This window comes from Capsella rubella, unplaced genomic scaffold (genome assembly GCF_000375325.1).
Source record: "Capsella rubella cultivar Monte Gargano unplaced genomic scaffold, Caprub1_0 scaffold_1, whole genome shotgun sequence".
Classification (NCBI taxonomy): Eukaryota; Viridiplantae; Streptophyta; class Magnoliopsida; order Brassicales; family Brassicaceae; genus Capsella; species Capsella rubella.
This window is the reverse complement of record NW_006238923.1, coordinates 14,022,992-14,035,626: the sequence shown is the minus strand read 5'-3', so window position 1 is coordinate 14,035,626 and position 12,635 is coordinate 14,022,992. Positions and strand designations below refer to the sequence as shown.

Here is a 12,635-nt window from a genome sequence, read left to right as displayed (position 1 = left end):
CAACTAGTCGATCTTGTCATTTTGCTCAGCTACAACTCAAGCATTTGCTGCTTCTCGGGCAACCTCAACATTTATAAGCACTTTGCTCTTCGATTTTGCTGTGAGCTTCCTTAAGATGTATCCAAATTCTAGCCCTTGGAATACACCTACCGTTTTATCATTTACTAAAAGGGGAGTAAAACTTACCCCCATTATCTTGTGGTAAAGGCGGACTATTTGTTAATATCATAAACTATTCCACCTCGCTCTGAATTCGTCTGAGAAATTTTTCACCTCTTCATTAATTCTATTACGCATCCACTCTCGGAAATTAGTATAGTTATAACTTCTAGGCATTTTTTTTCTTATTGTGGCTTTTTGTATTTTTCCAAATAAAGAAAACAAATGGGCGAGTTATACAGAAAATTTGGTCTTTATATAACGACTAAGTAGTTGCCAAAAGCAGGTATACTTACCACATCTACTACTCAATAAATAAAACTTTTTTTTTAATCGATATGTTTTAAATGATATCTGAGTACATAGTGACCCACCGCAGTAGTCGTATTTAGCAACTATTTTACGACTAATATAGCCTTCACAACATTATGTCGCATATTATCCGCCAATTACCGACTACTTTTTTGGTCGCCAAATAGCGATTATTATACGAATAATACTCTGTTGTTGTAAGGTAATCGCCTTATTTTAGTTATATAGTCACTAAATTGCTTGTTTTCTTGAATTGAGGGTCACCGGAGATTCAGACAAATGGGATAAGAAAGGAAAGATAACCTGGATCGAGAAGCAGCGAGTAGTGATGCCAATATCTGGATCAGTGGTGGAGGAGACTCGAGATAATCAAGGATCCGTAGAAGGCAACCATATTCATCAAAAGAGGAGGAATATAGCTTAGGGCTATCATCGCAAAAGAACAATATGCCAATCTCGAACGAAGGACTTATAGCCGTCAACACATAGGAATTTATAGATAAACCAAGCCCCGAGAAAAGATCGGAATCACCTTCAGAAGTCGGCAGAGAACACTTGAAAGAAACTCAAAGAAGCGGGTTGTAATGAAGACACTAGTTAAAAGAAGAAAAAATCGGAGAAAAACGCCATAACAGAAACGTCATTGAAGAAGCGAGTTGACGAGTGGATGTTGATCTCCTTTTAAAGAAAGAAAATCAGTTGACGAGTGCATGTAGATCTCCTGTTATCAAGACACCATTCATGTTTTTTTTGTATTTTATGCTTTCCATACTGTTTACGCACTTTTTGAAACTGTTCATTTTGTTTATTCAAATAAATTAATTTTAATAGGAAAAAAAAATTCTTTATAAAGTACATATTTGCGTTATTTTGTATCAACACTCTCATTTTTAAACCATCGCTTAAATGAGTTCACCGAGGATCATTTATCAAAATTCTCCACATACTCCATTTCGTACTCCTGCTTCAAGAGTTCAACAACAAGGTAGACTAAGACGTGGAAGTAATTTACAATGAGGGACATGAAGCTCACGAATCTCTATTGGGAATGATTCACGAGGAAGTCGTGGAAACAGTCATATGAGGCAATTTTAACATATACAATGAATGGCTTCAAGGACTTTCAATGCCAATTTAACAACAATTACGTCCAAATTTTTTCGACCAAAATGATTACAACGAATTTGATTAAGCTGTCAAGATATTTGAATTATTGGAGCTTCTAAGTGACATGGATTTTACCAAGCATTCATTCATCCATTTAAAATAGAAAGATTTTGGCATACGTATTTTATTGATCGCGCTGAGAAAACCATAGAAGATAAGCTACGTTTTTTACAAGCTCAAACTGGATATACACGGGACAGGAAATTTTTGAAGAAGCGCTTAGTCTCTGGAAAAAATGGTGAAAGTCCTAATTCAAGCAATTTTACTTTTGAAAGTCCATATGGTGGTAATAATTTATGGGGTCAGAATTCTGATGGACAATGGTGTCCAAGTTTTCAACAATGGGGTACATCCTCGACTGGATCACGTTGAGGGGAAGAGGGAAGTATAAACCTCAACAAGTGACGTATGTCTAGAAGTAAACACAATAGCCTTGACGGACAGACTTAGGGGGGAATGATTCGTGTCAAGAAGAGCAAGTTTGACTTCGGGCGGTACTTTTGTACAACGCTAATGTCCTCCAAAGACCTCTGTTCTTCAGTATCATTGACTAACAAGGAAGAATACTAGGGACCAAATTGGTCTCCCGGTTGGGTACCGACATAAAGTCCTGCAAGAGAGGGAATGGTCAGAGTACTTTTAGAGACTGTGTCGATGCTAGATGACAAAGAAGCCGCAAAAGAAGATATGGCTATCTATAAATTTTTACAAAATATAAATTTGCTCAAGGGTTAACTCTTGATTTGGAAGTTTTGGAATTGATGATGAGAGAGGTTACTGTTTCGAGGAACTATTCGACGAAGCGTGAAGCAAAGAGACGCCATACTACTTTTTGAGGTTAAAGTGAATAAATCAAAAGGATAAATATTGACAAATATCAAGCATCTAAAGAAGGAAAGAGAATAAAAAATTCCCCTAAAAGTAGTGATTAAACATGAAATTAAGGAAAGCAAATGAAGAGGACTACGGCCGCGTTAAAGCATTCAAGTAATACAAGCTCCATTTAATAGACTTTGGGGGACAAATGTTGGGGCCAAAACCCCTGTCTTATTTTGGTACGAGCCTTGTTCAGATATACCATGTTCAGAAGCAGAATATCACTCCATGGTATACATCATTACAGAGATTTTGTGGCTGAAATGTGTTCTTCATGATCTCGAAGTAAATCATGAGCAGCCAATGCGTTTGTGTTGTGATAGCAAATGATTGATATACATCGCCACAAACTCTATCTTCCATACGACGCACATAAAAAATGATTACTTTTATCCACGAAAAATACAGAAATATATTCTTGCACCAGTCCATGTTGTTAGTAATGCTTAATTGGCAGACATTTTTGTTAAAGCACTTTATAAACAATCATTCAATGATGTTCGTGAAAAATTGGGTATTTTGAACCTTCATGCTCTAGTCAGCCCCATGTCACAGAAATACTTTCGAATATTGTGTTGCACTCGATAATACCCATATATTATCGAATCAGCCTTCACACAATGGAACATTTTCGATTGGATTCGCCCTGCCTTGGGCTCATTAGGTGATCAAGTCTAGATCACGAACAGTTTGTGGAGGATGGCCTTATCCTTCTTTTAATTATGTTCCTCGATAAATGACGGAAACCCGAACCTATCGAGAATTTTCCCGCCTGACTTCTTCGAAAGGACTCATCTACCCGAGTCTTGCACGCCCTCCTCTCTAAAGAACAATACCTGCCCCAATCAAAATGACCCCGCGAAAGCAACGCGATAGTCATGAATCGTTCCAAGAAAATGTGTCGTGACATTCTTCCCCACCATCAATGTGCACTCCCTCGTGCATGGGAAGAATCCTCAAGATAATACATTGTGTATTGTAGGATACTTCATATCCCTACTTGATTCGATGACTCGACACCTCTGCCTCGGTCTTTACGGACACCTTGTCCTCGACTATCATTGTGCCACCGAACAAGGCTCCCCGCCTACCCATCTCATATCAGACGCTGGGCACAAACAACACACAACTTAAATTGGCTCTGATACCAAATGTCACGGGTTTATTTTTAAAGACCGTGCTGAATTCAATAATAACCATATATTATCGAGTGAGCCTTCATACCATGGACAATCTTTAAATGGTTTCACCCTAGCTTGAGATCATTAGGTAATTGGCTCCAAATGACGACCAATTTGTGCGGGGCTGGCCTTATCTCTTCTTCTAAGTCTAATTCTCGATCAGCAACGGACACCTAAACCTAGCAAGTAGTTCCCGCTTGTCTCCTTTGAAGGGACTCATGTACCTGAGTCCTACACGCCCTCCTCACTAAAGCATGATGCCTACCCCAGACGGAATGGCCTCGTGGAAGCAACGCGATAGTCAAAAATCGTTCCAGAAAAACGGGTCGTGACCTTCTCCCCCACCCATCAATGTTCACTCGCTTTTGCACAGAATACATCCCCAAGATCATACGTTTTGTATTGTGGGATACATCATACCCCCACTCGATGCGATGACTTGGCACTTCTGCCTCGGTCTTTACAGACACCTCATCCTCGACCATCATTGCGCCACCGAACAAGGTTCCCCGCCTACCTGTCTTGTTTTGTACATTGGGCGCAGACATCACACAACGTAACCTGGCACTGATACCAAATGTCACAGGCTTATTTCCGAAGACCGTGCGGCACTAAATAATATCCATATATTATGGAGTCAGTCTTCATACCATGGACAATCTATGACTCGTTTCGTCCTACCTTGGACTCATCAGGTGATCGGCTCCAGATCACTACCAGTTTGTGCAGGGGATGGCCTAATCCTTTCTTATAAGTCTGATCCTCGATCTTCCCGAACCTTTGAGTTTTTTTTGCCTGAGTCCTTCATAGGGACTCGTCTACCCGAGTCCTGCACGTCCTCCACAATGAAGCATGATACTTGCCCTAGTCTTAATGGCCTAGTGAAAACGACGCGACAGTCACGAACTGTTCAAAGAAAACGGGTCATGACACCCAGCTCGAAATAAACATGGTCCCTTGGGCAAAAACCTTTTTTGGACATTTGTTAAATAAATTTTTATTAAGATATTTTTAGTTTTAATTTAAATTTTGAACCACTTTTAGTAAAATTATAATATTTTATACAGATTTTTAAAATTATATGGGCCTTTTTAAATGTAAAATAAATAGCATTTAGGAAATTTTGTGCATTTTACTAGGAATTTTGGACCTATTTACATATTTTAAAAATATTTTGGACCATTTTCTTATTCAAAAGTTCATGGTCTTCTAGGTCGTGGCCTCTCGTCCATCCTATTTGAGACGTACCTGGCTCTAGTTTGAGAGAAAGTATTAGAATATTAATTAATATCGTCTGTTTAGGGATTCGATTAATTAGTTTCCTTTAATCTTTGTTATATATTCGTGAAAATCTTAGCAATTAGAAGTTTTTGTATATATGTATGTAATCATATCTTAATAAAACACTGAATTCATCGATTTGTTCATCTTGTATCCGGTTTACAGGGTTCCTTCTTGCTTCATAACTTAGGGATTTTCCGGTTTTAGTAAAAAGATTTCCTCCTTCACCACTTCTAATAAAGTGTCCTCATTTCTTGGTTACATGCTTCTTACGGAATGCTTCATCTTATATCTCTTAATGCTTATGGGTCGTCTTCATTTACACCACACGATGTTCTCTACTACATTTGGTGTATGTATACCGAGCCAAATTATAAAAGATATATATTTATGAAATGGAATGTAACAGGAAGGAACCTGTTAAAGCATCAATCTTGTAGATATAGGTTGGTGATGTTACAAAATGGTCTATTAATTTTTTTTATATAAATTAGTGTTAATGGAATAGCTAATGATTTGAATCTCTATTTTTAATGTACCGACGTTTAACAGAGGTGGAATCCAACTACAATTATTTTAGTAACAACAATGCAGATATGTTTTTAACCAATGTGGCAAAGCACATGCACAAATTCACGAGACTCTCAAATCCACCGACTAGTAGTAAGTAATGCACCAACATAAAAGAAAAACTATAATTTGACAGAACCATAAAAAGTATAATTTGTTTTGGTCTGACTTAATAACAATATAGAATATTTTAGATTGGTTAGATCAACACGAGTACGTGAATACAAAAACAAGCCCAACAATGAAGAAAATAAAAGCAAAGCCAACGAAACCACATGGGATACAGATCCACCCGGAGGCTCACTAATGTCCACCGACACTAATTTTTTCTTAAAATAAAACATGTTTTTTTTTTATCTTTTTCTCTTTTTTTTTTCTAAAAAAAGAAAACAGGTTTTATTTTGGATTAGATTAATAGAAGTGCTAAGAACAATTTATAAAAGTTCTTATTAAGAAAACGAAGAAGAAATTTTTACTATTATCTATTACTAACGAATATGCATATATATATATATAACCTTTTTCTTATAAAATATGTATATAAATGCTTTTTAATTTAACAAAGAATGTCATTTTAGATTTTTATTTTTGTTATTGATGTCATTTTATATTTTAAATACATTTTTACATTAAAATTTCTAATTTTATCATTGATGCAAAACTAATTGAGCCATGAAAATTTTATTAAATAGAGATATTCATTGTTTCTTAATTTATGTAAAATTTGTTAAAGTTACACTATTTTATGAAACAGAAAAAGTAGAATTACACCACAATAAAAAAAAAAAAAAAAGAATTACACCACAATAAATTGTTTTTTTCTTATATATAATTTTTATGATTTAAATATTAGAAATAGATTCAATTTATAGAGTTTTTGAAAATAATTAATAGTAAGTGACTAAGTGTTATTCAAAACATTTAAACCAGGTTTATATTGTTACAACTGTAATAAAATTATTAGTGGTTGCAGTAACTTAGTTTGTTTAATTTTATTGCTAGTTTTTTTTTTTGTTGTTTGATTATTAACTATTCCAACAATACAGTCTTTATTTTGTGCGGTGATTAAATTTGGATCACATTGTGATTCCTTTTTTCACTCATAAAAAGACCTTTACAGCATTGGCAATTATGAATTACGCTGTTCAACTTAATTTGAAATTTAAAGTTTTAATTAAACCACTTACCAACTCACTCAACTTGGACACTAAATATAAGATGACCATAACTAAAGTATATATTCAAACGAAGAGAACTCGTAGAACAGTAAAAACAATGTTTTTTTAACAAAATGGTAAATTACAAGGAAGCAGTATATCTATTTATTTATTTATTTCGAAAAAAACGAAATAGAACTACTAGTTATCATGAACAAAAGTTTCGAGACTAAAGCAGTTGAGATTGATAAATCAGTGGACTGTTTTTTTTTTTGTCAATAGGTTTATAAGATCAACTCGAATAAGTCAATTCTGATTAATATTGTTTACATACAATATAACAGTGTCATTCACGCATATTATAGCGAAAGTAGAAAATTATAACAAAAAATAGTTGGTGCTTTTTCTAATAACAGATAAATTGGTTTACTTATTATTCTAATAATAAAAAAAAATTTATGTATTTTTCTGACTAATATTAAATAAGTCGCGTTTTTTCAATTTTCCTATTTTATGTACCAAAATATATGTTCTGACAAGATTTGAATTACGAAAACCAATTCTATTCATATGTAAATACGATTAGTAATTGATCCATAATATATATATATATATATATATATATATATTAATCCATGTAAATATATTTAATGGTTAGTAAATGTAAATGATCTAATAAACAAAAATATATTTATCATTGTAACCATTCAAACCCAAAAAGTTCAATTCTTCATCGAGTTCTATGACTATCCTAGTCAACGCAGTAAATTCATAGTTTTTTTTTCTCTCTTATTTCACATGTATCTAACTATACATACAAAATATTCAAATATTTATACTTTTTTTCTTTGTTGGCCCAAAGTTTATGAACTCTCCCGTCGACGCACTTATAGCTGAGTGTATCCACTCATATCACTAACTCTCTCTCTCTCTCCTTCTTCCTTCACTCTCACTTTTTCCCTCTCTCTCTCTCTCCACAAGAAACGCCGTCGTTCATTAAAAATAATGGCGGTGGACAGATCCGGAACCACCGTCCTATTGCTCTGCCTCTCATTCTTGGCCGTAGTCATCGCCGAGAGTCCTTACCGATTCTTTGATTGGAATGTAACATACGGTGACATTTACCCACTCGGTGTTCGCCAACAGGTTTTGCATTTTCTCACATTCCATCATTTCACGTTATTAACACAAAATATTTGTTATCCTTCGAAAAAAAAAAAAATTTGCATAAACTTTTTACGTATATAAGTAAAGTTCTGAAGAAAAAAAAGTGTTTGTTGATATAAGTGTCTCATTTGTTAAGTTCTTACTGTTTTGAATATGTAAATATTTTTCCTACTAATTGGTTTGTTCTTACGAGCTAATTTTATAGTTTTTGTTGAAAAAAAAATGTATCATTTGAATAATTTAAAATGTGACAATGAAGGTTAGATCCGGTTAATTAAAATATTGAATCAGTCGATGATACTAAATTTTTTTTTTTTTTTTTTTGGGTACAGGGAATATTGATAAATGGGCAATTTCCAGGACCGGACATTCACAGTGTGACAAATGACAATCTCGTCATTAACGTACACAACAGCTTAGACGAACCTTTCTTAATCTCATGGTAACATCTTTTTTTTTTTATGTTTTCGTTATTTTGGAAACTACTACTTTGTCCTCTTTGTCTTCTGTGGTTTTTGTTGACTTGTCCAAGTTACAAAATAGGAACATTTATTTTTTCCTTTTTGTCATCAAAATTATTCGACTCTGCTTTTGAAGAATCTAAAACCAAACTAATAGTTGTCATTTGTAAAGCTTTATTAGGTATTATCATTTTTAATTTATTTACTTAGATCTGTGTATAAATATGTCAACTAATTTTATACATATCTAATTTTTTTAGTTAATTAAATTAAATCAAATCTTCATCGTTTCTCGTGATTTCCTTCATTTCACATATATATACATATTCTTTGTCAAATTTAATTTATAGTATATGTTAGATCACGGAAATCACGGGTAGAAAATTCATGAATACATAGACGTTGACATAGAAAAAAGTTAAAGGCTGATCTAGAAAAAAAGAAATAAAAATTCGAAAAGCCTGACTAATTAAGTAACTTTTAATTAAAATAAAACAAGATTTGAAGGCTTAATATAGGATGTGCAAAAAAATGTCTGAATTTGTGACGTCTATTTTGGTAGAAGAGATAATTCTTTTGTGGAAATGTGTACCATTACGAAAGCAAACCATGTGAGTGTGATAAATGTAAACTTGGAGCACCTCGAAATGGTCCATGACGACTAATATGTCACTCAACGTAAAATTTTATTAAAACAGTTTCCTAACAAAGTGACAAAATCGTAACCATACAATACATGTTACTATGTTATATGTTCTTGTCATTAGCGACAATTATATATAATGTTGGTTTTCTCATAATGGTAATGATTATATGATACAACAACCATGACATAACAGAATAATAATATTGGTCTTTACATTTTGCAACGTGTCTTCCTAATTTTAGTAGCTGTCTTCCACCCGGACCACTTCTTTCGGTGAACCATGTTGTTATGTTGGCAATGTCGTCGTAGTTACGTTGTCTTTTTAAAGGACCCTACTCACATCCACTAACTATGCCATCTTCATGACATTTTTTCATAGCCCAACTAGAAAAAGGTCACTAAAGAGATTGAATTATTCAATGCACATGGGGTTTTAGTTTTACCCCTTGTAGAGTAAAGTTTTAACGAATCACATAAGAGAAAAAAGATTGGATGATAAAGTTAGAGTAAACTTTTTAACGAATCACATAAGAGAAAAAAGGTTGGAAAATAAAGTTTTTGATAGATATGTATAATATTCCTTTCGTTTTCAATTAGTTGTCTCGTTTTAAATTAGTTGTCGTTTTATTTTTTTTACTATTTTTTAATGTTGCTTTTTGACAAATTTTTCAATCTTGTCTTTAGTCTTTTATTAATTGATTATATTAATTAGAACAATACATTAATTTTTAAATTATTTGTCGTTTTTATGTTTTTTTTTATTTTAAATGAAGCTTTTTGACAAATTTTTCATTTTGATCCTTAAATCTTTTATGAATTGATTATATTAAATTAAACAATACATTGACTTTTAAACTAGCTATCGTTTTATGTTTTTTATTTTTTAATACAGATTTTTGACATACTTTTCAATTTTATCCTTATTCTTTTATTAATATATTATATTAAATTGAATAATACATTAACTCTTAAATACGTTTATCATTTTATGTTTTTATTTTTTAATGCAGCTTTTGTCAAATTTTTCGATTTTATTCTTATTTTTTTAATAATTGATGATTTTAAATTAAAAAAATACATTAATTAGACGTAAAATAGAAAATTATATGTTTGTAACACACATAAATCCCCATAAACTTCAGTTTATTTAAAATGAATAGAGTAATGTGTTTTTATTCTAATAATGAAATAAATTGATCGACAGGAATGGTGTACAAAACAGAAGGAACTCTTTCGTTGATGGGATGTCCGGAACCACATGTCCAATTCCACCAAGAAGTAATTACACATACATATTGCAAGTGAAAGACCAAATTGGAAGTTTCTATTACTTCCCATCTCTTGCCTTTCACAAGGCAGCTGGTGGGTTTGGAGGCATCAGGATCCTTAGCCGTCCTGGGATTCCAGTTCCATTCGCTGACCCAGCTGGAGACTACACTGTCCTCATTGGAGATTGGTACAAGTCTAACCACACGGTAATAACATGATCCTAACTTAGTGTAACGTTCGTTTAATCTCATGCAAACGCTATTCTTGAAATGATCAAGATTCTTATAATTAGTGGTGCTTTTGTCTTTTTATGCTTCTTTAGGATTTGAAGTCTCGTCTTGACAGAGGAAGGAAGTTACCTTCACCTGATGGTATTCTTATCAATGGCCGAAGCAGCGGTGCTACTATTAACGTTGAACAAGGTGTGTTACCATTTTGATCGTTATCTAATTATTATGTTCTACTCGTTGAACATATTTTTATTAGAAAATGTGAATGTACTATAGGAAAAACATACCGACTGAGGATATCAAACGTTGGATTACAAGATTCTCTAAACTTCAGAATCCAAAACCACAGAATGAAGCTAGTGGAAGTTGAAGGGACGCACACACTTCAAACCATGTTTTCTTCACTGGACGTTCATGTTGGCCAGTCTTACTCCGTTCTCATTACGGCTGACCAATCTCCTCGTGACTACTACGTGGTTGTTTCATCTCGGTTCACGAATAAAATCATAACAACCACTGGTGTCCTTCGCTACAGTGGCTCGTCTACACCAGCTTCTGGTCAACTTCCTGGTGGTCCAACTATTCAGGTCGACTGGTCCTTGAACCAAGCACGTGCCATCAGGTACCATTTCTTGCATAAGTGATTAAATGTTTTACGCTTCATCAAGAAGTTAACATGTAAAGGTTACTTACAAATATGGTATGTTTTTTTTTCTTTTTCTTAGAACCAACTTGACAGCTAGTGGACCAAGACCAAACCCGCAAGGTTCATACCATTATGGTCTTATACCCCTCATTAGGACTATTGTATTCGGTAGTTCAGCCGGACAGATAAATGGAAAGCAAAGATATGGTGTCAATAGTGTCTCATTTGTGCCTGCTGACACCCCTCTAAAACTAGCCGATTACTTCAAGATAAGTGGTGTCTATAAGGTCAATAGTATTTCGGACAAACCCACAGGTGGAGGTTTATACCTTGACACCTCAGTTCTACAAGTCGACTACCGAACTTTTATTGAGATTGTATTCGAGAACAAAGAAGATATCGTCCAAAGTTATCATCTCAATGGTTACTCTTTCTGGGTTGTCGGGTATGTTTATTTTAAAGCTCTTAATTTTGCTACTTTTCTTGATTTTCCTTATGTTTGTTAATATGTGTTGTGGTTGGCCCAAATCAAGGATGGATGGTGGACAGTGGAGGACAGGGAGCAGAAATGGTTATAATCTAAGAGATGCGGTTTCACGTTCCACTGTACAAGTGAGGCATTCTTCTTCTCTCTTCATTGTAAATTTAACACATTCGGTTTTGTTTTGTTCTAATCATAAACATAATCATCCATACATATTTAGGTGTACCCAAAATCATGGACAGCCATTTACATTGCACTAGACAACGTAGGAATGTGGAACTTGAGATCCGAGTTTTGGGCAAGACAGTACTTGGGACAGCAGCTTTACTTGCGTGTCTTCACGACATCCACCTCATTGAGAGATGAGTACCCTATCCCGAGGAATTCGCGTCTGTGCGGCCGGGCAAGAGGACGACATACTAGGCCTTTATAAGGAAGACATACGAGCTTACGTGAAAGTAATTTCGATACCGGTATAAGTTATATATAAATGTGTTATTCTTGAAAATCTTGAAAAGACTTGCGATGTTATAATGAGAGAGCATGCACTAAAAATCTAGTTTGAAGAGATCTCAGCTCGAGGTCTCAATTTTTATGTAATTCGAATTTGAAATCTTGCGTTTCTTTCTATGCTTTTATCATTGATGTTTCTTTTCTTTCCCTTTTTACGGAGTTACGTATTCTATTTTATCTGATTTGTTCATCTAAACTGTTTTGAGTAATATTAATTGAAATTACTCCTTAAAAATTAGAATCATTGTAATCTATATATATAAAGTTAGTTTTTCTGTCTCCTCATCATGATGTCACCTAAACATCCACTTAAGCAACATTTTTAATTTTACATTAAAATAAATTTAAAATATTCATTTAGTGCATATTTATGTTATATATATAAAGTTAGCTTTTTCTCTCTTCTCATTCTGACATCCACCTAAGCAACATTTTTATTTTTACATTAAAATAAATTCAAAATATTCTTTTAGTGAATATTTATGTTACTTATAATTATAAAAAGTTTATATAAAT

At 33.6% G+C, this 12,635-nt stretch overlaps 1 protein-coding gene across 1 annotated transcript; it reads left to right on the top strand.

The window, feature by feature from the left end:
• Nucleotides 1-7,628: 7,628 nt before the first annotated feature.
• LOC17897360 (L-ascorbate oxidase homolog) lies at nt 7,629-12,268 on the top strand. Its single transcript, XM_006307137.2, has 8 exons — nt 7,629-7,849; nt 8,203-8,312; nt 10,182-10,452; nt 10,569-10,668; nt 10,753-11,098; nt 11,202-11,567; nt 11,656-11,734; nt 11,827-12,268. Exons 1-8 carry the CDS (start codon nt 7,709-7,711, stop codon nt 12,037-12,039), a joined length of 1,626 nt encoding a protein of 541 aa, XP_006307199.1. The 5' UTR covers nt 7,629-7,708; the 3' UTR covers nt 12,040-12,268.
• The last annotated feature ends 367 nt before the right edge of the window (nt 12,269-12,635 follow it).

Excerpts from the sequence above, each read along its gene's own strand:
- LOC17897360 (XM_006307137.2), top strand. The coding sequence starts at position 7,709 with ATGGCGGTGGACAGATCCGGAACCACCGTCCTATTGCTCTGCCTCTCA. Across the intron at positions 10,453-10,568 it reads GGTACAAGTCTAACCACACG|GATTTGAAGTCTCGTCTTGA; the intron begins GTAATAACATGA and ends ATGCTTCTTTAG. Across the intron at positions 11,099-11,201 it reads AACCAAGCACGTGCCATCAG|AACCAACTTGACAGCTAGTG; the intron begins GTACCATTTCTT and ends TCTTTTTCTTAG.